This window comes from Anas acuta, chromosome 20 (genome assembly GCF_963932015.1).
Source record: "Anas acuta chromosome 20, bAnaAcu1.1, whole genome shotgun sequence".
NCBI lineage: Eukaryota > Metazoa > Chordata > Aves > Anseriformes > Anatidae > Anas > Anas acuta.
The window spans coordinates 8,033,581-8,059,269 of record NC_088998.1 but is presented as its reverse complement, the minus strand read 5'-3'; the positions used below and the strand labels follow the sequence as shown (position 1 = coordinate 8,059,269).

General features: G+C 46.1%; 1 protein-coding gene across 5 annotated transcripts; it reads left to right on the top strand.

Moving 5' to 3' along the window:
• The first annotated feature begins 30 nt into the window (after window positions 1-30).
• On the top strand, window positions 31-25,074 carry USP20 (ubiquitin specific peptidase 20). Of its 5 annotated transcripts, XM_068656468.1 has the most exons (27): window positions 31-180; window positions 438-567; window positions 981-1,019; window positions 3,461-3,565; window positions 3,934-3,987; window positions 4,707-4,769; window positions 4,913-5,044; window positions 5,626-5,722; window positions 5,884-5,953; window positions 6,564-6,677; window positions 7,791-7,869; window positions 9,162-9,603; window positions 10,518-10,655; window positions 11,653-11,765; window positions 12,202-12,374; window positions 12,860-12,954; window positions 13,501-13,534; window positions 13,989-14,034; window positions 14,306-14,486; window positions 14,924-15,050; window positions 15,163-15,332; window positions 15,975-16,056; window positions 16,152-16,260; window positions 16,649-16,751; window positions 17,013-17,084; window positions 18,112-18,296; window positions 23,313-25,074. In XM_068656468.1, exons 4-26 carry the CDS (start codon window positions 3,485-3,487, stop codon window positions 18,270-18,272), a joined length of 2,736 nt encoding a protein of 911 aa, XP_068512569.1. In that variant the 5' UTR covers window positions 31-180; window positions 438-567; window positions 981-1,019; window positions 3,461-3,484; the 3' UTR covers window positions 18,273-18,296; window positions 23,313-25,074. The 5 variants fall into 5 exon arrangements, with proteins under 5 accessions (XP_068512569.1, XP_068512567.1, XP_068512568.1 ...); XM_068656466.1 differs by lacking the exon at window positions 23,313-25,074 and having other exon boundaries at window positions 18,112-20,339; XM_068656467.1 differs by lacking the exon at window positions 23,313-25,074 and having other exon boundaries at window positions 831-1,019; window positions 18,112-20,339.
• Window positions 25,075-25,689: the final 615 nt, after the last annotated feature.

Here is a 25,689-nt window from a genome sequence, read left to right as displayed (position 1 = left end):
GGCCTGGCAAGACGAGGGCCGTGCCCCGCTCCCTCCGCTCCGGGCGCGCCCCGCGGCCCCGCTCCTTTGGTTCCCCCCCCCCTCAAACGTTCCCCCCGCCGCCCTCCCGCTCCCTTCCCGGCGGCGGGGCGGGGGCTGCGGCCGCGGAGATCCCCTGGGGCCCTTCAGGGATCCCCAGAGGTTGGTGAGAGGGAGGCGGAGGCTGGGTCCCGGCCCAAGGCCCCGCTCCCGAGGCGCAGAGGCCGCAACGGCGCCCGTGGGGCCTCAGCAGCGGGGCCCGGGGGCTCGGGGCTGGGCTGAGGAAGCCTCGGGAGGGGCCTGCGGAGCCCCTCGGGGAGCCCCGGGGAAAAGGGGGGCGAGCCCCGGCCGCTGTGAGGGTGTCTGCACAGCTGGGGTGATCCCCAGGCCCTCAGTGTTCAATATTTGTTTTCAGGCAGGGCCCCAAATCTCCGCCTGTGCTGACCCCCGGGGGCTGAGGCTCGGTGGAGACCGGCCCGTGAGGGGAGCAGAGCCCGCGCCGTGCTGAGGAGCCCCCGGGTTCGGGCTCCTTCTCCAGAGAGCGGTTGGGTAAGTCATTAATTCCCTTCGGTAAGTCATTAATTCCCTTCGGTAAGTCATTAATTCCCTTCGCAATTCCCGTCGTGGCCCTGGGTTGTGCGGGATGAGCGAGCAGATCTGGAGATCGCTTCATGAAAGCAGCGCCGGGGCTTGGTTTGGTTTGTGCCAGGCTTGGTTTTATTTCTTTGTTTATTTATTTGTATTTATTCCCTCTCCGAATCTGCGCGCTCTGAATCTGAACTGTTGAAAACCGGCTTTCGTTCCGGTACCAGCCCGAGCAGTTGTTTTGAAATGAAAATAACAAGAGAAACGTGTCGCCGCGCAGGCAGAGCCGCTGGTTTTGGCAGCGACTGAAGCGAGAGAAAGTAGGTTGCAGTTGCCGTGGAATTGTTCTGACATGTTCACGTCCTGTTCTTCCCCAGCGCTTCTGGAGAGAGACAGGCTGGAGGACTTGTTTTAAGGTAACTTTTTTTCCCATTGTGCTCAATACGTTCTGACAAGCAAAGCGAAGCTTTCTGGCAGTGCTTTTGTTATTAAATTCCTAGTTTCCTGAGCAGCGTTTGAGAGCTCTTTGCGCCAGGTAAAGCTCTTGGGGCAGAGCCGTGGGGAGGCAGGGATTTAATACTTTCCTCTGAACAGCCACAGCTCGAACCTTTCTGATGCGTTCGGTCAGGGCTGAGAGGAGAAAATGATGATTTTGCTCTTTTATTTAGGAAAGGAAAGGAAAGTGTAGGTGGGAAGCTCGGCATCCCGGTGCTGGAAAGCTGAAAGGCACGGTTTTAATTTGGGATGGAGGGGTGGTCCCGTGGAATGCAGTAAAACCATCCACAAGACTGTGCTTAACATAGCGAGTTCCAAAAGCAGTCCCCAGTTAGCTTAAACTGCTGGAGATCAGGGGGTCTGGAGTTCGTTTTAAAGCAGTATTTTGTTCATTTGGTTTTCTGGGAAACCTCTTTTGGGAAAGGGATAAGAAACCAGGGAAGGCGAAATAGCAAAAATGGCACTGATACTAAAAGGAGTCGGTTTTGTAGAAGGATCTGTGAGTCTGAAAGCGTCCCAGTTTTCTGTGTTAGCCACAGATACAGCGGTCTTGTCACTTGTCTGTGAAATCAGTGTCTGTTACGAGGCACTGCTCTGCCTGTCTGTGAAGCTGCGTGACGTTACTCGGTTGTTTGTTAAGCATCAATTCGCAGGTTGCTGTGATCCTGGTTCCAACCACAGCTGTTTGTAGGATGTCAGTATTATTCCTTCCCCCTCCAGTTTTGCATTGCTCTTCCAGTTCAGTTCCAAAGAGTGTTGCAAAAACACTGTTACAAAATTATCCTTGGGGTTTGTCTTCTGCCAAGGCAAGGTGCTAGGCAAGCTTTTCAGCTCCCAGGATAAATGATGCTGAAATGGCTTATTTGTTTACCTCTTTTTTTTTTTTTTTTCTCTGTACTGTTAGTGATTTAGACCTGCACTGGAAATTCTTTCAAATGTCTTCAAAATGTGAAAAGAACACAGAGTAGCAACCGTTGTTAACTTTAAGTTCATCCAAATTTTTAATTTTTTTGGTAATGATGTAAGCTTTTCATGTCTGCTTTGTGTCCAGCCAACAGCAATATTTTGGATCCTGGGTTGTGTTGTTAATATTACTTATCTTTTTTTTTTAAACAGTCACAAGTCAGGTTACTTGCTCTATGCTTAAGAAACACAAGCCCTTTTCATCTTCTTTTTGTAGCTGCATGTTTCTGAGACATGTTTCAAGTCCTTAATGTGCCCGTGGACCACCATGAAAGTGTTTATTGTGCTCGGAAGCACGCAGCTCTGAAATCCTCTGTGCTTGCAGCGCTTGGATGAATGAGATGGGTGGAACAGGGTGTTACATTTCGTACAGTCTTTGAGAGTTTTGTGACTCGTTAAAAACCTATATTAAATACTAAACTCCTCAGAGGCTGAAGACTTGTTATCAGTTACAGATCTTATAAGTCTTATTCCCTCTTGCACAGCTTCATTAAAACAATCATCGTATTTTTAACATTTGATAAAGTAGCGTGATAAGGGACTAAATGTTAGATCCAAATCAGCACAGTATGGGCACCTCGAGGCCCCCAGACACCGTATGCTAAGTACTTGTCTTGGGCTGCAGCACCCTTTTGCTTTTAATCTGAGTTTCATGCAAACAAGCTACGTAGATTTGTATCTCTTCGTGCTGCGTGTTTGTTTGGCAAGAGGAATCACCACATTTGTTTTCCCACCCTACCTGCTGAGCTAGAACATAAAACCCATTTTCTAGGGGGAAAAGTGGAGTTTATCAGCCTAGTCAGGTTAATGGAGTAGTGTATTCATGGCATGTAAGCCCAGTTAAGGTATGTAGGCAAGGTGTGTGTGAAGTAAGGGCAGTTTTTATTTGTTGTTTTAGGCCCCCACATCATTCAGAGATGCTACTTGATCAGTCTGGGAGCCTGAGATTAAGATGAGGGTGGTCAGTGGCTCACTGTACCACTGCTTTCATTTTGTGGTGTGATTTTACCAGCTATAGCAAATCATCCCTCAGCTTGATAGCTTATCTGAAACCAAAGCAGCAGCTGTGCTCCTGCTGCTGTCCCTGCGTGCTGAGCACCCTCCTACATTTCTGAACACATTCCACGTTACACACATTATTAGCTTTGTTCATGTGTTTCCTCCACACCCCATTCCCTTGCTCACTTACCTACAATATCGTAACACAGCCACTCTGCAGGGGGTCAGAACTGTGCTAGCTAATGTCAGTGGGTCCAGATTTAGATTTGTTTTGGTCTCATTGAACCTTAAAGATGAATATTTTAACCTCCAATATACAAAACAAGCTAATTTCTCTTCTTGCAGCCTGTGAGAGCAATTCTGACACATGACTGAGTACAGCTATCCTTTCCTGTCCTAGGAAAACACCCTCCCACAGGTGAGAATGGGGGATACAAGAGACATCTGTCCTCACCTGGATTCCATAGGAGAGGTGACCAGGGATGATCTGCTGCTCAAATCCAAGGTACAGGGTGTTCTGATTGTCAGTCCTTTCCCTTTTTGCTATTGTGCATGCTCTTGCATATTTGCTTTTCAAAGAAAATGCTGCCTGTCTCTGTAGAGAAGAGTACCTTGCACATGTCCCATAAAATAAGCCCCTGTCAGTCCCATCTGGTGTATTTCTCACTGACACTGCATCCTGCTCAAATGTGTCACCTACCTAAGGCACTGCAAATTGTATATTTAATCAGAAGCATGGGTTTAAGAAATGAAATACTGTGAGCTGCAGGCTGGGGAGGCCTATCTCACTGAGAAGTTTCCCAATCCTGAAGGACTAGATTACTTTAAACAAACAAACAAGCAAACAAACCTTCTTTTATCATGAATATGCAGGGAACCTGCCAGTCATGTGGAGCTGTGGGACCAAATCTCTGGGCTTGTCTTCAGGTAAAAATGGCTTGCTATTCGCGTGCATGATATGGTGGGACTTTTCTTCAATATAAATCTAAATAAAAATATAAAAAGAAGATATATTTGACCAGAAAAAAAGAAAAAAGAAGAAGAGGGTGCTTCGCAGTAGAAATATGCACTGTTTTTTGATGGATTCCAAGAAAAAGTCTGCCTAGATTAAAAGCTAATACTGTCAAAATACACTCAGATTTAACAGTTTGCTTCTCATAGGTGATTTCCCCCCGAATAGCCCCAGTAGGAATGAATATCATTCCCAGCATCGACTGCCTCTGCTGGCAGCTGTGAAGGGAGGCTGCAACTGTGAGACCTTGGAAGAGAGGGCAGGTGCTCAGGGCAGTGAGGCAGAAAGGAATGACAAAGGGCACGAGGGTGGGCAGGGGCAGTTTATTTTTACACTGGAATGCCCAGATGCTTGGAGATTTGGCAAATGAGCTGCCTGTTGGAGCAGTTGCCTTGGAATGGGGAGGTTACACGGGTGCAAACCCATGTAGGGTTTGCAGGTTTTCAGGTTTTCTTTTCTTAAATTCAGCAATTCCAAATTTCTGTCTTATTCTGGGCCCTGGAAAAAGAGAAAGGCTAGACAAATGGCAAGATCTGTTCTGAAGTTGCAGCTGCTGGTAGGACTGGGGTTGCAGACTGTTTTGTGAAGGGTTTAATTTGGTGTGCCACTGTACTTTTGCTCTTTCTCTCACCAGCTCGGTTGTTCTTATGTTGGTTGTGGAGAGTCCTTTGCTGACCACAGCACGCTTCACGCACAGGTGAGCTTTTCTCTGCTGCCCACCTTAAAACAGAGAGAGTTGGATTTTTCCCATTAACCTAATCCTCTTCTGCGGTAATCTGGTGGTCATGTGCTTCAGTTTGAGCCAGCTGTCAAATCGTTCTTTCATCTTTCAATTTCTAGGCCAAAAAGCACAACCTGACAGTGAATCTGACCACTTTCCGGGTCTGGTGTTACGCCTGTGAGAAGGAGGTGTTCCTGGACCAGCGGCTGGCCGCGCACCCGCAGTCACCGCCAGTGAAGTTCACTGAACCGGTGGGTCTGTGACACAGCACGGCAGGGTTGAATGCTTAACAGGATTTTTGTTTACCCCTTGCAAAATTAGCCAAGAAATTTCCACTATTGTCCAGGCTATTGTTGTGATAACTCTTTCACTGAAGGTGGCAAACTGTAGGCATATTCCAATAGCTTTATCTTACAGAATCTCCCCACAAGACAACTTGCAAATGAATTCAATATCCATTTTGATTTTTTTCTAACCTTTCCTAGCCTCTTCTGTGGGGCATCTGTTTCTGGGAGGAATGACAGCAGCTATGACATCTTAATTTTCATTGCATAGCCTATCAAAATTTTAGCTGTCAGACTGGAAACACATGTACTTGTGACACTGCTGCGTATTCCCGATGCCTCTTTCATCATGCACACTGGAAGCAATAATTGTATCATTTCTATTTCCTGTGTGCATTACTGAGAAGGACAGACAGCACAACTGGTTCTTCTCTCCCAAATGTGCTTTTCTAAAGGCTGGCTAGATTTACATATAAGATGATATCTCTCGTAACTCATCTTCTGAAGTAGTACTCTCGCTGATGCTTATTTTTCTGTCTTTAATCTAGGATTCTCCATTGCCTGCTCACCCTTTGAAGGCTGTTCCAATTGCAGTGGCTGATGAAGGCGAATCCGAATCCGAGGATGATGATTTGAAACCAAGAGGTAACGCTGCAGCGAGTTGATGAAAGGGCTGTGAGGGTAACTCTGCAATAGGAGCAGAGTGCAGAGCCTCCCTAGCAAGGGCCAGATTCCCTCTCCTTTGGGAAGGAATGTAGAAAGCAGCACTTCTGGAAAGTTTCATGCTTCTCTTGTTTGTGCTTTAGGCCTTACTGGAATGAAAAATCTTGGGAACTCCTGCTACATGAATGCAGCACTTCAGGCTCTCTCTAACTGGTAGGCATTAGGGCCTTTCAGTTGAGTCTTTCCTAGACTACACTAAATATCAAAAGTGGCACCTCTGATCTGAGTCCTTTGTGAGTCATGCAAAGAGAAATCAGCCAGGCTAGGTGCAGAAAAAGGAATATGAAAAGGAGTATGAAAAATTTAGTGTTTAGGAAAACAGAAGTTTTACCGTAGGAAAATGAGTGAAAATAGAAGTTTTAAAGTAGGAAATGAGTGAACTCGTGGCTTGTGTATAGATGAATAATGGAAGTAAATCTTCTTTCCATTGTGAAAGAAATGTATTTATCACATGGGAAAGAATGTCACCTCTTTCTGTTCTCCCCGGTGATATCATTGTAACAACTCCTATCCTAAAATATTTGGTAGCCATCCTGCTGAAAACTAGTTTCAGGATCTCTTCTCTATAGCTGGTACAGATTTGCATCAGCTTTTTCTATTTAAGTTAGAAACTAAGTCTGCATCTGAAATCAATTCTTCCCTTGATTTAAAAGCAGTATCCTATGCATGTTTTTAAAAAGACATGCATTCAAGTTTTGATTGATCTTATATAGAGGCAAAAGAGAAGTCTCTATGTGCTGAATTCTTTGTTTTTTCCTGGTAGCCCACCTCTCACACAGTTTTTTCTGGAATGTGGTGGACTGGTCCGCACAGATAAGAAACCAGCACTGTGCAAAAGTTACCAGAAGCTGGTGTCTGAGGTTTGGCATAAGAAACGGTGAGTGGTCGCTCCCTAATCTAACATGGACAGTTTTCATGTATATGTTGGTTCTGAAATACAGCATCAGCAAAAAGAAGTGGGATCTTCAGTGATAAAGGCACCTTCTAGGGCAGTCAAACCCTGCATAGACAGGTATGCATGGATTTCCCCTTATTTAGGAGATCCTACATGCTGCTTCTGGTGCATTTTGTTGTCAGTGATCAAAATAATACATTCTTAATAACTTTTAAAAGAAAAGGTATATATAAAAAAACCCTTTCTGTTGGCAGAGAAGGAAAAAATGGTGGGATAATGGAACTCTGTTGGCTATTTCTGAGTCTGTTGCATGGACTGACCAGCACTTGAAGGCACTGCTCTTGATTAGCAGAGGGAATGATGATTTGGATGGAGAAAGTGGTACAGAGCTGACACTGAGATTTTACCAAAGAGAGTGGAAAATGCAGGTGGCTTTTTGGGAAGCGTTTGCTAGTGGATCACCTTCTAGACTAGTTCAAAGCACAGTGGAAAATAATGCAGCTCTGCTGAAATGTAAACGTCTGCTCTGTGCAACTGTAATTGATTGAGGGGAAAAAATGCAATACCATTTGGATTCCTGGTCTGATGTTTGTTTCAGGTTAGATTTTAACAAGGGATAAGCAAGATGCAGAGCAAAAGTGAACTGTAACTTTATGTACCAGGCTGCAGACTTTGAAGCAGAAAAATATCAATTTAGTATTTGTTTTGACTTACCTCGTTTACTGGTCCCTGGCCAGCCCACCCAGATTTTGAGACAGAGGTGCTGCTGCAAAAGGAAACTGAGTAACTAACTGCAAAACCCTGCTATAGAGAGAATCACTTGAGACAATTCAAAGTGTGGACAGAGCTTTAAATTTAAATGTGCTCTGGGGACGATTCTCTCTGGAAGGATAGGCTGAAATGACTAAGATGTTTTTCTTCTCTTGATTTGTATGTCACCCAGCTAATAGAGGAACTAAGACCAGGATTTGCAGGTGCATAATTATTTTTTGTCCTCTTTAACTAGCGACCACACCCTGTTCTGTTGCTTATTACACAAACTGGCTCCAGGCCTGATAAGCAAACTAACTTCTTTTTTTCTCCATATTTAAACAGCCCGAGTTATGTTGTTCCAAGCAGTCTATCTCATGGAATTAAACTCGTCAACCCCATGTTCCGAGGCTATGCACAGCAGGTGGGGCCTCAACACAAACATGCCATTATTACAAAGATGGTGATTTTTTTTTTTCCTTCCTGCAATGGTGGTGCTTGTGAATAGAGAGAAGAGCTTGAGCTCAGGTGTCACGCCTGTCTTGTGTCAATATTAGTGATCTGATGGAGCACTTGGGTGGGATTCAGGAGAATGGGTTCTCTTCTAGGCTCTGCCTCTGGCTTGCTGGTTCCAAGTCAGTGCATCTTCCTGTGTCAGCTTTATCACCTCTAAAATTATGATGGTGACCTCCTCTATAAAGGGCTTTGAGATCTATTGATACGTGCTATATAAGTTGGGTATTGTTTATTCATATTATAGCTGAGAAATCTGGATTAATCTGTACTGAGAAGCTAAAAATACTGATGATCTATATTCTTTTTCTGGGGAATTACAGCCGACTAAATCTCATTTGAAAGATAGTATCTTCTTCTTTGAAGTATTTATCGTGGTCTCCAGTGTTTATTCTTTAGAATAAAATGTAAACATCAAACTAGGTTTGATTTGAAAATTTACAAAAGAAAATGACAGTAGACAGTATATCTAAACTGTGATTCTGACAGCAAGTCAAAACAGAGGATAAAAATAATGATTAATGAAAGAATTTCTATATTTATCTTTGATGTGAAGTATATTGGATTGGAAAACTTAGCTGTTATGAGATAGAGTTGAAAGGAAGACAGGGCAGGCTGAAAGCCAAGCTTCTTTAAAATAACAGAAACATCATAATTAACTTTCTGGAATTGTCAAAATACCAAGTTGCTTTCAGCAGTTCCTTTGAAGGCAATGTATCACTTCTTTTACCATGCATTGCAAATTTAGGAGCTTGCACCTTGACTGTATAGTCTTTGGTTTCTGGTTCCATTCCCTATTTATTAAAGATTTTAATCTGCCCTCTCTGAGAGGGATTCCTGTAAGCAGACATCAGTGTTCATGAAAATTGTTTTGTGGTTAGGAGTCTGTTTTCTATGGCCTGCTGCCTTCCTCAGCTTTCTCCTGGTCTCTTGCTTCTTATCAGTGGTAAAACCCTGACAAATAAGATTGTGGTTTGCATGTTGCAGCTGCTCTCTAGTTTTCCTCTGTGTTTTTCAGCTGAAGATGTTCAGGTAAAAATACAACTCCAACTCTCTGCTTTAGGAGGGTCTCCGTGTGTTACGGAGCTGGATAACTCGTGGGCAGCATTGAAAGAGGCTGTGAATGGAGCTGTATCTGTTTTGTGCCCCTTGTTTGCCCGATTTCTGGATGGATGCTAACATGGAAATACTGCTGCTTTTCAGGACACTCAGGAGTTCCTGCGCTGCCTGATGGACCAGCTTCACGAGGAACTGAAGGAACCGATCGTTGCAGAGACGAGAGATTTGGATACCAGTGACCAGGATGACAAGCGAGAGGGTGACCGAAGTCCTTCAGAAGACGAGTTCCTCTCCTGTGACTCGAGCAGTGACAGGGGTGAAGGAGATGGTCAAAGCCGGACCGCAGGGAGCGTGGGCAGCAGCTCCCTGGCAGAGACAGAGTTGTTGATCCAGGATGAAGCGGGGAGAGGGATCTCCGAGAAAGAGAGGATGAAGGACAGAAAGTTCTCCTGTGGCCATCGGCGCAGCAACTCGGAGCAGGTGGACGAGGATGCAGATGTGGACACTACTATGATGCCAGTGGATGGCAGAGCCTCACCCGAGATGCTTCCAGCTCCCCGTCCTGCCAGCCCATGCAGGACACCAGGTATAAACTTCTTCCAGTCACGGTGTTTTTTGAGATGTGGTGTTGTCCTACGTGGGTGGTGGTGTAGTGCAGTGGCACACAGCACATGATGTGTGTGTTCCTTCTGTGGGTTTCAAAAAATTTGACATCCAAGACTCTCTGCAGCGTCTCTGGCAGTACTTCTGCCTTAGTGCACGCTTGCTTCTGTAAGAAAACCTAAGTGAGCCAGGGAGGTGCTTAGTCAGGCTGAAGTGCTTATGGAGCTGAGCGAAGCCTACATCCTGAGGCAGCAATAGCTACCTCTGCCAAGCCTGCAGATGCAGCATTTGTGCATTTTCCTAACTTAAGAACAAGTTTTGATGTATATACATTGCTTTATCTGATAGGCGGGCTTGGGGAAATGTTGGCTGTGGAAAAAAGACATGGAAGAAAATATTCATTAATGTTGGACTACAGACTTGAGAGAAGAGGGCGATGCACAGTTTGTGCCTTTTGGTGTGTTAGGGAAAAGAGCAGCTGTTAAGATGTAGGTGTGGAGTCACCCCGAACTGAACATATCCGATCTTTCAACACTTCTTTATGTAAGAGTCTTATTCTGCCAACTGGCACTGAAGGCAATGTTGTTTATGTGGATTAGGGATACAGGAGCAAGCTGTAAAACCTAATTAGTCACAAGTGTGAAAAAATAGCAATTTTTTTTTTCTATATATATAATTATTAGCTGTTCAGTATAGCTCTGTATGCACTCTTATAAGTGCACTGAGAGCTGTATCTGCCAACCCATGCAAGTAAGACAATCCATAACATCTGAACTGTGAGTGCTGAGAAAGGTTCTGTGCTGGAACACAGAGCTGGGCTGACACTGACTCTAACAGAGTTGATTTTCGTAACAGGTTTTCACCAGTGCTCTTCTGCCTCCCCTTTTTCCCAAACAGAACCTGATAACGATGCCTATGTGCGCTGCTCCTCACGCCCCTGCAGTCCTGTCCATCACGAAATGCACTCCAAGCTCTCTAGCAGTCCTCCTCGCTCCAGTCCTGCCAGGCTCGGACCTTCCTACGTCCTCAAGAAAGGTAGGGCAAAGGGGTCGGGTTATGCTGGGAGGCAAAGGGGAGCATGTGGAGGAGGAGGGGTTCAAAGAGGAAAGAAAGATTTCATGATCCTTGGTTAGCAGTTGTAAGAAGTGCTGGAATATCAGTGCTTTATAAAATCCTACCAGGCAAAGACTACAGGAAACCCACAGGTAACTGTCTGGGTACAACGGATGTTCTAGTATGCTCATACTGGGGCATGAAATGATTTCCATGTCTATGTCTGCATGCTGTGTTTAAAAAATTAAAGCTATGAAGTCCTAGGCACGAGCCCCGTCCTTTTAGGGAAGCGTGTGTAAACGTTTGTCTGCCAGGCTCGCACGTCACAGCGCGTGGGTCCAGGAAGTGTCAGATGATGTTTTACTGAGAGAGAGCTTCTGGGCTCCTAGATGTCTTGGGCTCACAGTAATAGAATTAAGCTGCAAATGTCAGTCTGGTGCCGGGAGCATTGTTACAGTTCAGAGCCTGGTTTCTGTTGTGTCCAACTGTCCTCTTTGTCCCAAGCAAATTGCAGAACAAAATCTCAGCATTGCGTAGCCAGCAAACACAATGGCATGTGCTTATACCACTGTCCCTACAGCTGTTCAATAATACTGTTCTGTCCAAAACCGTGCCCCAGCCCCTTGGCTGAGGTCAGCACAGCCGCAGATGTTCTGGCCTGATGAAAAGTGCTCTGTCTCCATGCCTATGTGCATAGGGAAGGAGGTTTGTGATTAACCAGAACTCTGTGCTTGGCCAGTCCCTGCTGTGCAGTCTTCCCCAGCACAAGACACCTGGTGAACACCTGGTAAATGTTAGAGGGGAAAAAAGGGACAAAATACACGGACAGGTGAGGGGGACAGGAAGTCAAGTGTAAAGCTTAGAGCAAAACACACGGGATCAATCAGTTCTTGTCCTGTGTTATTGCGTGTCTGTGTGACTCTGCATGAGACCAGAGACTGGGAAAGAGCTACTACGTGATGGTCTGTCTCTCTTTCAGCCCAGATGCAGGCTTCTGGGAAAAAGAAGAAAGAACTTCGTTATCGCAGTGTGATTTCGGACATCTTCGATGGCTCCATTCTCAGCCTGGTGCAGTGCCTCACCTGTGACAGAGTGAGTCTCCTGGTAGCTGTCAGTCCAAGAGCAGTCTTCTAGCTCGTAGAGCTCTTCTTTGGAAATGGAGCTCCTATTGCCAAATACTGTGGGATGCATTTTGGAGGCCAGCTAAAATGTTGAGAGGTGGGTGGTGGAGGAGGTGTGAGAGACCTGCTGTGCCAAGAAATTGTCTGCCTCCGTAGTGGTCTGTTTATCTGTGTCACTTAGTTGGTCTAGCAATATCACATTCACATCAGAAAACAGATTCCAGTGCCACAAACATGACGGAAGTCTTCCTGCTGACAGCAATTCGATAATTAGCCAGAGAGAGCTGCTCTTAGTGCCAGGCCAGGTTTCTAGCCCAGACAAAATCCAAGCTGTGATGATGAAAGTCAGGTCGCAGCTCCGTTACATGCACAGGAAACCCAGAACTCTTCCTCTTGGATATTTCCAGGTTTCTACAACAGTGGAGACATTCCAGGACCTGTCACTCCCAATCCCAGGGAAGGAGGACTTGGCCAAGCTGCACTCTGCCATCTACCAAAATGTGCCAGCTAAGACAGGGGCATGCGGGGACAACTATGCCTCACAAGGCTGGATTGCTTTCATCATGGAGTATATCCGGAGGTGTGTTCCCTGTGTGGGACCTCTTTCTTCTGGGGTTTGTCCTGCAGTGGCTGGAAGGCAGCTGTCCCTAGGCAGTGGAGCTTACAGCAGAAATGCCAGTTGTAACCGTTCCCTGGACAAGGATGGTGTGTGGTACCTCACGGGTCTGTTTTGGCCTTTTCACGTAAGCCAGCAGCTGCTGTTCTGCTTCTGTCATTCACCTTGAGATCTCGTGTGCAAATGATAATCCCTCAGTTCTGCCTTTAGCTCTGTCTTGCCCTCCAGAGCAAATGAATTAGCAGTGTAGTTCTCCAAATCGCTTCCAGTTTGAGCAATTAGAATCGGGTTATCAGCTGGGAGAAATCGTGCTTTCCCTGTGCCATGGGGGTGTGTGATGAGCTTAGGATGTACAGCAAGAAGAACGCCCGTCCACGTGGGGTTTTGCAAGCCAAAGTGTCCAACTGCTGTACATGTAACTCTTTCTCTTGATCTCCTCTCCTCTGCAGATTTGTGGTGTCCTGTATCCCTAGCTGGTTTTGGGGTCCTGTTGTGACGCTGGAGGATTGTCTTGCTGCCTTTTTTGCAGCGGATGAGTTGAAAGGTGAGTTAGCTTTGGTGGGGTCTGACAGCCAGAAATAAGAAAAACTGCAGCGTGTTTCACATGCATTTGGGGGGCGGATTAAGTCTGGAAGGCATGCTGCAGTATTTCACTTAGGATCTGACACTACCAATACTTGACAGTTCAGCTTCTCTGAGCAGAAATGAGTTTTCCCATGCTCTCAAGGGTGCTGCTTGTTCATTTTGAATGCGGATGAGACTGTTCTTAGCAAGGAGCAGACATGGCTGTTGTCTTTAAGTGCTACGGATCCTTTGCCTTCTCAGATTGTTTGCTTTCTCCATTCATTCCCTAAGTCCTAGAGGACTTAAGCAATTTGCTGTATTCACTTCTGTGTGAATTTTTCTCCTAGGTGATTCCATTCTCTTGCCTGTATTTACTGAGGGAAATAGTTAGTTGGATCTCTTCTCACCCTTAGAAGAGTTTCAGGATCAACTTAATGTGATCTTTCTGCATGAGATGGAAATGTATTCATATCAGAGTTGTGTGCTCTGAGTAACTGCATAACAACTTTCTTCTCTTTGTCTACAGGGGACAACATGTACAGTTGTGAACGGTGTAAAAAGTAAGTCTGCTTTCCATGTATTATACCTCTGGAAATTTGTTTCTTTATCCTACGGTTAAACATTTTGTTATACCCTTTGCCTTGACATTTCTTCTGCTGAGTGTCATGTAAAATCTGCCTTGTCTTATACTGAGTTTCTTATACTGAGTGTTGAGAAGTCACTGACTGCAGGCAGAAGTGCTGGCTGCAGGTGGGGGAAAGAAAGGAAGAAGGGTATGGACAGGGACATGGCTTGGCAGTAATGGAGTTACTGCATTAGAAAGAAGAGGCGTGACAAACTGCTCGTGTTGTGCCTCCTTTGGGAGGGATGTTGCAAAAGCCTGAATTTGTTGCTGCTGCAAGTCAGCATTTGTCTTGGATTTCTAAGTGAGCAAGATGCAGCCAGACAATTGCCTTGCCTTTTGGCATCCCTTTGCTTGAGAGTTTTCTCACAGCTAGTTTCTCTCTCCCTCAGATTGAGGAATGGAGTAAAGTACTGCAAAGTCCTCCGGCTACCAGAGGTGAGTAAGAGCACTTTGTTTCTTACTTTTCTTTCAGCAGCTGCTGTTTGAGGAGGTAAGGCTGGATGTAGAACTGAAGTATCAGTTATGGTGGCAAAATCCTGTATGTAGGACCAGAAGAGACTTTCCCATTTTAAGCTGATGAGCCAGCAGGATTTGTGGCTGAAAGGAAAAAAAGCATTGCAAAGATCAGATGCCCAGAGATACGCTGTTGGATCAGAATACCCACAGCAAAACTGCACTTTGTTGTTCCCTGTCTTTGGTCTTTTAGATTCTCTGCATCCACTTGAAACGGTTCCGGCATGAGGTGATGTATTCCTTCAAGATCAACAGTCACGTCTCCTTCCCCTTGGAAGGGCTGGACCTGCGACCTTTCCTAGCCAAGGAGTGTGTCTCCCAGATCACCACCTACGACCTGCTGTCAGTTATCTGCCATCACGGCACAGCAGGCAGTAAGTCCTCCTTCCTGGGAGTATACGGCAGAGGTGAACGGGAACGAGACGAGTATGAGCAAGGCAGAGTGTGTTCTGCTATCCCTCTTCTGGGATAAAGTGCAGTGTGAGGCCTGCGCCTCCATTTCCCAGCCTTGCTCAGCCTCTGCCCTTTGAAAAGTGAACTCGACAGCGTCTGACAGATTCTCTGCAGCTGCTGTGGCCTCACCCATGGGTTGGCCTAGAGGCCCTTTCCCAGGAAGGGAAACCACGGTGACAGTGACAGACTGCCCTGCTCCTGCAAAGCTGCCTGAACAGGAATTATTATTACTATTATTATTTTGTTCTCTCTCCTGTTTCTGCTAGCAGCTAATCCTGTTGTGCTGCTGACCTTACCCCAGGCCTGAGTTCCACCTGCACTCCGAATCTCAGCTGTGTTGTATTTCTTTTTGATGCAGGTGGGCATTACATAGCCTACTGTCAGAACGTGATCAATGGCCAGTGGTACGAGTTTGATGACCAGTATGTCACCGAAGTCCATGAGACCGTGGTGCAGAATGCAGAAGCCTACGTCTTGTTCTACAGGTGAGCAGCGCCCCAGACGCAGCAGTCACTTCATGGCTGCAGAATACTTAGAAATATTGGTAGAAAACTAATTCAGGAATTGCTTCATTTTCTCTTTCTTTCCCTCCTTAAGGAAAAGCAGTGAAGAGGCTGTGCGAGAGCGTCAGAAAGTCGTGTCCCTTGCCAGCATGAAGGAGCACAGTTTACTCCAGTTCTACATTTCTCGAGAATGGCTCAACAAATTCAACACCTTTGCTGAGCCTGGTCCCATCACCAATCACACCTTTCTGTGCTCTCATGGAGGTAAGGCGGTGCTGCTGAACCTGGGAAAAACAACTTTCAGCTATGCTTTTTTGCTTCCTGGTTCAGTAACAAATGCAGAAAAAAAGCTTCATCTGTAGATCTGTTATAGTGCGTGCTTCAGTAGGATCTGCTTCATTTGCAGAAGCTCCCGCCCGCTCAGGGAGAGATGAGAAAATTACCCCATTGTCCTGCTGATCAGAGGACTGGAGGAATGGCTAGTGCTGGGAAACAACAGCGTTCAGTTCCCTACTTGTTTTTAAAAACAAACCTGTAGAAAGCACATAAGACAATGTTGTTTTGTGTTACCCTATCAGCAAGGTTGTCCTTCAGTGTTTGGACAATGGAGCACACGCTGATGAAGGGAGCTGATACCACGTTTTACTGTTCTCTTACATCCGTCATGCTTGTGAGCCCTTGTGCTTGTGTATCTCCAATTGGAAATGAAGCACTTGATTTGAAATTGAGGCAGTGAATTGAGGAACTTTCAAAATCAATAAACTCTTTAGGATCTTCTGTTACCAGAGGAAGCAGATTCTGGAATCAGGGAGTTTTCAGCAAGGAAGATCTCTCTTTTTGCTATTTGTGTCTATCCAGCAATAACAAGTTCCCTGGTTAATTCTCCTCCTTGCCTTTCTTTCACAGGCATCCCTCCTAATAAATACCATTACATTGACGACCTGGTTCTGATTCTGCCCCAGAACGTGTGGGAGTATCTCTACAACAGGTAAACATTACCATTTTGTTATTTGTCCCAATGTATTTTGTTTTATTAGATTTTCCTGCAGTTCTGCATTCCTCTCCCTCTCTTCCTGTGCTCAGGTTTGGGGGCGGCCCTGCCGTGAACCATCTATACGTGTGCTCCATTTGCCAAGTGGAGATCGAAGCGCTTGCCAAACGCAGGAGAATTGAAATCGACACCTTCATCAAGGTTTGTATGGGAAGGATCTGGAGGTAATGGCAAAAGGTTGAGGTGGGAAATGGAGATCTGTCACAGGCAGTCAGTGGAAAACTGTCACCCTCATTTTTCAAACGTGATCTAGAACATGGTCAGGAGACTCATCCTGGGGTTCTGCATAGCTAACACCATGGGGGCAGCTGCAATACAATAATGCTGTGTGTGACTGTGCAGAGATGTAAAGCTTGAAGCCATCCTAGTCTCTTGCCTGCTCTAGTTAGCAGGAACAGGTTGCAAAGAAGGTGGTGGAATTACAAAGGGTAGTTCTGAAGAGTGGAAAGGCTGCCTGACAGTTAATGGAAGGGGCTCCTCCGGATCTCAGCAGTGACTAAATCTTTCCTGCATTTCTCTGCTCTCTCAGCTGAACAAGGCTTTCCAGGCAGAGGAGTCTCCAAGTGTCATCTACTGTATCAGCATGCAGTGGTTCCGTGAGTGGGAAGCCTTTGTCAAAGGAAAAGATAATGGTAAGGAGCCAGAGACCTCTGGAGACTGGTGGTGGTGAGAGGTAGAATGGCAAGAAGTGTGGATGCTCGGTGTGCCTCCTCGGTGAGCGCTGTACCTGACAGGAACGACTTGGGGCTGCGAGGAGTCCAGCCACCCAGACTGCCTGCAGGGCCCCCAGGGCAGGGCAGAAATAACAAGAGAACTAGCATGGGAAATAAGCTGAATTGGGTGGCAACAAGGAATGCAGAATGGTTTTAAACGTGTTGATTCTTCTCTTACAGAACCTCCTGGACCAATTGACAACAGCAAGATTGCACTCACAAAAGCAGGTGGCCACGTGCAAGTTAAGCAGGGTAAGGCATGTCCTTGCCATCTCGTAGTGCTTGAGGGAGAGTATTCCCCTGGGTCTGTCTGTAATGAAGCAGGAACAGAACAAGATGGTGTTGTAGAGGAACACAGTTCTCTGCACATCCCTGTGCTGACAGCCCTGAGTGAGCCGTCTCGCTTCTCCATTGGCAGCTCCTGCATGACCAGCTCGCTGATGTGACCTGTTAGAGCAAATCCCGCTGTCCTCCATCTCCTGGTGTTGCTGTCCCCAGATCCTTTCCATCATTTCCCTTTCCTCATGTTGTATCTGTGATCTTGTGTTGCTCTTGCCTTGTCTTTACTCAACATCTGCTGTGGTCCAGCTTGTGAAACAGCACTGATTATGCTGTCCTCATTGGACTGCTGAGTTTTCCTGCCAAGCAGATGAAGATTGCATTTGTATCTTGGTTTTCTCTCAAAGCAACTGCTTCTGTTCTCCTCCTCCTTTGTAAACTTCAGTAGCAAAGGTCTCTGCTATCCCTGCTTTGTGTTTTGACCACTTTTTGTCCCTCTTAGGACAGCTTAGAGGAGTGTTTTTAGTCTCTCTGAAGCAGTGGAGCTGCCTGGGACTGGTGTGTCTGAGTGCATTTCTGTAGGCCCCTTGGGCTGCCAGAGCTCATTCACTGCTGGGCACGAGAGAGGTGGGCAGGCAGGCCCTGCTGTTGTGGCCTGCTGCTGCTCAGTTCCCTTTGAGGCCAGGAAGAAGTGACTGCAGTGGGTTCCAAAACTGTCAGCTGAACTGCAGTGGAGCCTCGGTGGCTTCCAGCAGCAGGTGGCACTGCAGAGGGCTGGAGGAGACGGCTGCTGCTGCTGCAGCTCTGGTGCAGGGCTGCCACCGGGCGTGGGCTTTGGGTGACTTGGACAGTGCAGCTGCAGGCACCAGGTGTGCCTTGCTTTTGGGAAGATGTCCTCTGTGCTGTGATGTATGTCCTGGTTTCAGTTAGGACAGAGTTCGTGTCCTTTCTGTCCGATGGCTGCATGTCTGCTTATCTGCATGTCTGCTGTCCTTTTCAGGTGCTGATTATGGGCAGATTTCCGAGGAGACATGGATTTATTTAAGCACACTGTATGGAGGGGGGCCAGAGATTGCTATCAGACAGAACGTGGCCCAGGTCCAAGAACTGGAAAACCTACACGGGGAGCAGAAGATCGAAGCAGAGACCCGGGCTGTGTGATCTGTGCAGGAGGGGGCAGGGAAGGTACGGCACAAATATGTCTGCGTGGGGATGGATGGCTGGGGAACCCTGAGGAGTCAAAACGCTTCCTTTAACTGGTACTCGAGGTGTGTGCAGCTCCCACCACCACTGCTGGGGAAGGCAGGTTTCCTCTGCCATCCTTTCACGGGGCTTTGAATATAGGGGTAGTGCTGGGAAAGACCGGGAGAAATCATTTCTCTGTAACTCAGCTTTGCAGCCCCAGTGGGGAAAAAAATGGTGGTGAGACTGCAGCTAAACGTCACTAGGATCTGTTTTGACCTGAGCCCTCTCCCTTTTGTTTGCTTACAAGAAATCAGCACTCCCAGCTTGCCCCGAGCAAACTGAATCTCTCTGCTCCTTTGCAGGTTTTGCTTTTGGCACTTTCCTTTTTAACCCAAATGTGTAAAGACAAAATGAAATGTTATTTATGTTTCCAGTGAGCAATGTTGCAACTAGAGAAACCTGTTTATTTGAAGTTAACTAAAGCCACAAGGTCTCCTTGTAGTTTTGTGCTGATGGTGCACAGCTGTCACAACTTCCTAGTTTTGCTCTTTATCTAATTCCTGCAACTTCAGTTGCAACTCAGAAATTTTGAAATAAGCTGTTTCTTTCTCCCCCAAGCCCTAAAGTCGCACCTTCACCATCCTGGTAGACTTTTCTTCTCCTTGTATCTGATGTCATGTGTTCAGCATGTTTTCAGAGAACAAAGCTGGAAGACAAGTTCTCCTGCACACTGGCTTCCCGCTGTACTGTTTCCTCTAAAGCTCCTGGCAGCTCTGTAGATATGGGATGCAGCCTTCCAGGTATTAAACCCATAGGGTTGGGATGTGAGCAGCTTCATCATAAAGCTGTTTGATGGTTAGATTTCCTTGGAGCAGGATACAGGACTGCTCTGCTGCAGGCTTTAGGGCTCCTGGGCTGGTTCATAAGCTTGGTCTGTGTTCTGAGAAGGACCCTGCTGTAAGCCTAGACCTGTCTCCACGGCTGTCCTGAGAAGCAAAGGGTGTGTGAGGGAGGAGGAGGAGCCCATGTGTTTGCACAGGGCCTATTCAGATGGGTCAGCCTTGGCTGGGGCAGTAATTGAGCGCTGGGGAAGGTGCCTGGTTGAGCAGGTCCAGGCTGTTGAAGCAGCTTTTTAGGAACGAGCTGCTTTCTGCAAACAAGCCCCCACCTGTGTGCTGAGGTCATTCTAGCTTCTCAATGCAGATGTTACTTGTGTATACAGTGGCTCATTTAACGAACAGAAATAACTAGCTCCTTAATCTACTGCCGCTAATGCAGCCATAGAGTATCTGATAACAGCCAACAGAGAGGCACAAAGACAAGAGGCTAAACACTACTTTTCTTAGCAAGGCTATTTCCAAAAGTTCTTCCTTCATCTAAGCCAGCGAGGCACTAGTATAACCTTGTACGCCTGTGCAAATGTTTCAGTGAGCTTTAGTGGAATCGGAGTGAGGCAGAGCTGGCAAGGCAGAGCTGACCTTTCTTGGGCTGAGGACACGAAGCGCGTGCTCATCGTGGTGCTGGAACCTGCATGATTCCACAGCACCAAGTCTGGCCACCCCGCGGTGGTCTGGGGCTCTGAGCTCCCCACGTGAAAAGAGAAAGAAAGGGAGGGGGTAAGAGGAAGGCTGCTCTTTGACTCGCAGATAAAAGGTGGAAAAGCGTGTAGGAGAGGAGAGTTAGAAAAATGTGGCCTTCAGATTTTTTAGACCAAATGTTTGCTGCCAACAGCAAATTCTTCTTTAAAAAGAGTGTCTGTAAATGGTTCAGCATGTTAGTTTTACTATCCTGTTTATTGGATGCTTGTATATATCCAGCCAGGCCCAAGGGGAGGTCAAAGAATGAGCCACTGTTGGGATTTCTTTGTTTTAAGCTTTGTTAGCCACTGCAGCCTTCTTTGAAGCTGCTGCAGAGCCTGTAGGGCTGCATGTCTGTGTTGTCTGTGCTGTTCGGAGGATGCTGTACAGATTGTAATAACACTCCCGTGCTTAAGTGTTAAATTCTGTGCTAAAAATGTGTTACAATAAATATATGTGCATTCAACGAGTTGCATGACTGCTGCCTGCAGGGCCAGAGGGTCTGACAGTTTCCATGGCACCTACAGTGTTAATGAAAAAAACACAGAAAAAAAAAAAAACAAGTTTCTTGCTGCCAGGAGGCCTCGCAATAACAGATCTATCTGAGCAGCAGCAGTAGCCCAGTCCATGAAATCATACTGCACTTGCACCCTCCCCTTGCAGCCTCTGTTTACGAAGATTTCCTGTTCACGTTGCTTCATTTGCTGGGTTTCAGCTGCCTGTGTCTCAGAAAGCCCGTGTTGTCCAGGAAGCAGGTGCTATCTGTGACCATCAGTGTGATGGAAGTAACACACAAGGGGAGAGGCTGAAGTTCCACGAAGCTGTCCTTAGAGCCTGTGTGGTTTTCTGTCAGCCTTGGGTGGCTGAGGATTTCATTACTGATCCAAACCTCTTCTCTAATCACACTCGTGTGCATAGCTTTGCTCGTGGGCACGATGCAGACAGCAGCATTGCCACCGCGTGCCAGGAAACGCTAACTAACAGGCTGGCAAGTTCTGCCCTTGTGAGCAACGAGGTTGCTAAAAGAGGTAGGTGATAGGAACACTGCCCCCAGGGGTGCGGGGCTGGAAGAGGCGGGCGGCTCGCTGCCAGCTTGGCAAATGCTACCGCATTAGCTGAAACTCGGACTGTGTGAAGAAGCAGAGCTGGAGCTGGGTTAATAAGGACACGCAGCTCGTTCTCTAGCAACTTGAAGTCGACCGTCAAAACTTGCATCTAGCAAACAAACCCCGTAACCTCAGCAACTGCAGAACAGTTTGTAGCATTCCAGGAGACGTTAACAAACTACCTCCCCTAGGGGTGATTATATAGTGTCTAGACAAATGGCTCGAGCACTGCACTGGCAAAACCAGAGTGGTACTTTTTGTTATTCTCTACCCATTAAAACACTCAAAAGCTTAGTTCTGCATCTATATTTCATTGGAAAGCTGACCTCATTGTTGCTGTTCTCTGCCTCTCATAGTAGGTGTCTGGGGTATTTTCTGAGCACCTCTCACTGCAGCTAGCTCTGTGACCCATTGTCAATGTCAGCCAAATGTTACGGCTGAGCTGTATCAGCTCTTTTTGCAAATCACTTCCTTTTCCCTCTATTTTATCAAGTCTCTTGCTCATTGTAAAAAGAGGAAAGAACTGTTCCTGCATTGGACTGATGGAGCTAGCCTCGCTAGTTAGATTATTTGCTTCCTTCCCCAGTCTTCTGCAAGTACTGGGGACTTTGTTTTACATGAGCTGCTGCTCTGTTGCCTACTCATGCTTAGACTACAGCCTTACAGACACAGTTTTGAGGCAGCTGAGGCTGTGATACAGAGATGTTAAGTACCCTGCAGTGACCTGCACACACCCTTACCTTACAGTGCACGTGTCACACCTCCATCCCTGTAAAGGAGAAATCAATAGCTCTTCCTTCGGTGATGCAGGGCCAACGTACTGGAGCTTCACCCCACAGCTTATCTTCGTGACCTCTTGCTGACCTGGTCACAGCCTTATTCTGTACCACGGTGGTGCCAGTGGCACCTCTCCACCCTCCAGAATGACCAAAGTAAATAGCATTCTGTATTTTGGGACGTGTCCAGCAACATACCTGGTGTATGTAAAGCTCATTTTATTATTCTCCTAGTTACTGCTCACCTTGGCTTCAGTTTCCTGCCTTCACTCACTCATTTGGTTGTGCTGTTTCTATTTCAAGTTCGCAATGCTAATAATACCGCTTAAGATAAAAATGAAAGCGCCAGACTGACACTCCCTGCTGTTCGTTGTTTCCCTCAAAAATGCAAAGGCATGAAGCACATTATCTCTCTGCCCGGTTTTAATAAGTGTTGTTAGTAAGTGCTGACAAAGAACAACTGAAACTGTTAAACAAAACAACGATCTGATCTTAGATCTCTATATAACTGCTTCAAGTAGAAGTATCACCTACTATGAGCTGCACAACTGCAAATCCTCACGGTTCCTAGATGAGGCTATTTCCAATGATCTGGGCTAACAGGTGATGAAGAAGCTGTCCAGAAGCTAGTCAACTTTTTGGCTCAGCTAGAGAGAGGAAGAAGAGATTCTTAGATTAATGTTCTCAAGGACAGGGAAGCCTTTTTAGGTCAATCTAGAGCTTAATTGCAAGGCCAGAGTGTCAGCAGAGCAGCACTGTGCAACACGGCACCACACAGATTCCATGAATCTGGCACACCACTTCAGCCCCACGACCAAGCAGAGGGTGGAGGAGGTGCTGCTTCCCAGAGTGAGAAAGTTGTGTTACACTTTAATTACCTGCCCATTTCTCTCTATTTCCCTGATGCCCTGATTTACAGAGCCCCTGCTTTCCTACCGCAGCATTTGAGGGAGCCGAGGGAACTCCCCATCCGCCAGTCCAGGATCGCTTCCTCTTTGGCATAAGCTGTTTCTCTCTTAAAAAAGAGGAAGGGAGATTTGGTCCAGCCACAGTTTCTTTGTGCTGTTAATGCTGGACAAAAGACATAAAAGCAAGACTAAAGTTGCCAAAGGAACTTCACAAGTTGTCTGAGTCCTAAACCATGCCCTTGTGAGCTCTGTGCCCTTTTCCCCCCATTGCTGTCTGGCTGCTGTTCCCTCCCCCAAGCTCGGTGGCCAGAAAAATATCTGCAGGGAGAGACTGTCTCAGTTCTCTGCACAGACACCCACCAACTGCTGTGTTCAGCTGCATCCCTTACATTTTTTTCATGATTCCCCATCCAGGTGCTGGCCAGGGAGCCAGGTTCCCATCCCCTCCGATGAACCACCTTTCCCCAAACCTGGGCAGAAAGAGCTCAAACAGGAGGCAGCTGTAATGTGCAAATGCTGGAAAGCACCAGCATGGGCTGAGAAACAAAGCAGCACCTCGGCTCTCATTTCAGATCTCTCCGGGGCTGTGGTGAGCTTCAGACATTTAAAATGCAATCTTCTAAAGATGTTTTTTGTTTCTCTTCTAAAGGAAAATAAAGGCAGCCAGCTCCAGCAAAGTACATGCACAGTACCCACAGCACCTGGCAGAAGATTTCTTTGGAGCCCCATCCATCCACTATTGACCACCCCTTGCACATTAAAACAGAATTATAAATATCCTTATCCAGCCTTACAGAAATGTATCTGGCTTTCAGATTATTCAGTGAAGGGAAACAGTACTGTATTTTGTACCTCTGTCTGTTCCTGCATGCACATACAAATGCATTATTTGCTAGGGTCACAAGACTTAATTTCAGTTTATAAGGAATTAGGATCAAAACCATCTGCCAAACCTTCCAGTTAAACCAAAGCACTCACTATGGGCACCACAAGGCACAATTCTGTGTTGGAGGGAGTATTTTCCCCGAGCTTCCAGTTCCTGTGTCCTCCTTCTGAAGTAGGAAAGTTTTAAAATAAAACAAAAAATTGACAACAAACAAAGAATACCTGCCTTACCCAAGTGCACCAACAACTCCAACCAGAACGATGCTTTTTTTTTCCCCCTCGAATAACCAAATTTAAAAAAAATAACCCCCCCCACCACCACCACCACCTTTTTAACGTTCAGTGCCAGCTTCTGGAAAGGTAAAACTTTGATAAAATTGGGTCTCAAAGTGACCTGCTGGGAACTGGCTGCGTAGGACAGCCACCCAAAGGTACCGGGCAGAGCCACATCAATACTCCAAACACCTGCAAATTCTGGTATGAGAAACAGAACCAAAAGCCAAGCGCCGTGAGTAAGGATGTCATCATTCTTGTGAATACAGCAGCTAGCCACAAACACTGCCTGGAACAGGCTGTTTCCGCTTCTCCGCTGAAAATTTTACAGCTAGATATGACTACAACATCCATTCCCAGGCAAGGTGAACGCTGAGGAGTAGGAGAGCAGCTTAGGGGAGTTTCAGGCTATAAAATTGATGTCTGGCTGAAACAATAAGTCACAGCTAAATTCCCTTTCTCCACTGGAAATGTTTGTGGCAAGACAGAACGGTCACTGGAGAGCAATGGATATAATGCCTCGACAAATCAGAGAGGCCCCGGCAAAGAGGCAGCGCCTTTTTTATTGGGAAAGAAAAGGAACAAAACCATTTTTCTTCTTCCCTGGAAGATCAAAAGGGTCCAGTGAACTAGATTTCTGGAATTAAATGTTTATTTAAATATGCGGATGACTTTCCTTTCATTGTTACAAGGTCAATATTCGCTTTCAAATGGAAGCACTTTATTTAAGTTGAATTCTGTCTCCAGAAATGAATGGGCAACACCAGAACCTTTTACATTGGCAATGAAATCACAACACTGAGATGCCACCGAAATCTAGAGATCAGTGCTCAAACACACATACACACACATATACAAATAAAAAAAGTGCTCGACATCATCATGTTAAAATAGAATTTGGCTTCTTTTTTTTTTTTTAGGTCTTCAGGCAGGAAAAAACAAACAAACAATATGCATCAAACTAAATGAACCTCTGAAAAATACTCAGCATTAAACACAACTTTCCGTATCAGTAAATATGTTTCTTCTCTATTTACAGATGTTAAGAAAGGGCATTAGAGACTTTTGCTGAGGACAACGTGATTTTGTAGGCTGTACAGTCCACAGTTCTGGGCAGGATTAGTAAATTCAAGCAGAGTTTTTAGAAGCCAGTCACATATTTAGTCCTTCGGATTCTGTAAAAGGTAAACTCAACAAAAATGACCCATTCTTTACCCTGAATAAAGGCAGCAGAATAAAGATGTGTAGGCTACAATACGTGACTGTCACTAGTTTTTCTTGTATTTAGTTTTAAGATCCGGGCATTTGGGAACTACTTGCCAAGTTTATAAAAACTCTGTAAACTCTGGCCTTTTCATTAAAACGGTCAAAGAAAACCAGGCAGCTAAAGCTAATGCTCCTTCTAAAGCGCTATTTAGCGACACAGACATTGCAATTGTTCAAATGTTCCACAGAGGCTGACAATAATATACTGTCCACCTAGATTAAATATATAAAAGCAACCTTTTATCTAATTTGTACATAGATGGCACAACAATAGGTGAAAACAAATTCTCCTAGCTGCTGATTCAACAGTGCATTGGACATGAGAATAAAAATACTGCAGCTAAAATATTTTAAAGATATTCTTGCACGCCTGTTAACTGCTTAACCATTTAGATCCCCTGACGGCCGTACGTTGGCTGTGCAGTGCAGCAACGCCTTCGCACCGCTGTCACGGATCCCTGGCCGAAGCCACGGGTGCCGAGGCTCTCAGAGGCTCGTGGATCTAAGCAGTTCAGGGACCACGGTAGCAGCAATAAGGATGGCAATTCCCTTGGGGATGACCCTTCCGACTCCGGTAACACTGTAGCTGAGGTGTCAGTGCT

Coding starts and splice junctions, on each gene's coding strand:
- USP20 (XM_068656468.1), top strand. CDS start 3,485: ATGGGGGATACAAGAGACATCTGTCCTCACCTGGATTCCATAGGAGAG. Junction 5,723..5,883: donor TGATGATTTGAAACCAAGAG/GTAACGCTGCAG, acceptor TTTGTGCTTTAG/GCCTTACTGGAATGAAAAAT. Junction 16,057..16,151: donor TGGGAGTATCTCTACAACAG/GTAAACATTACC, acceptor TCCTGTGCTCAG/GTTTGGGGGCGGCCCTGCCG.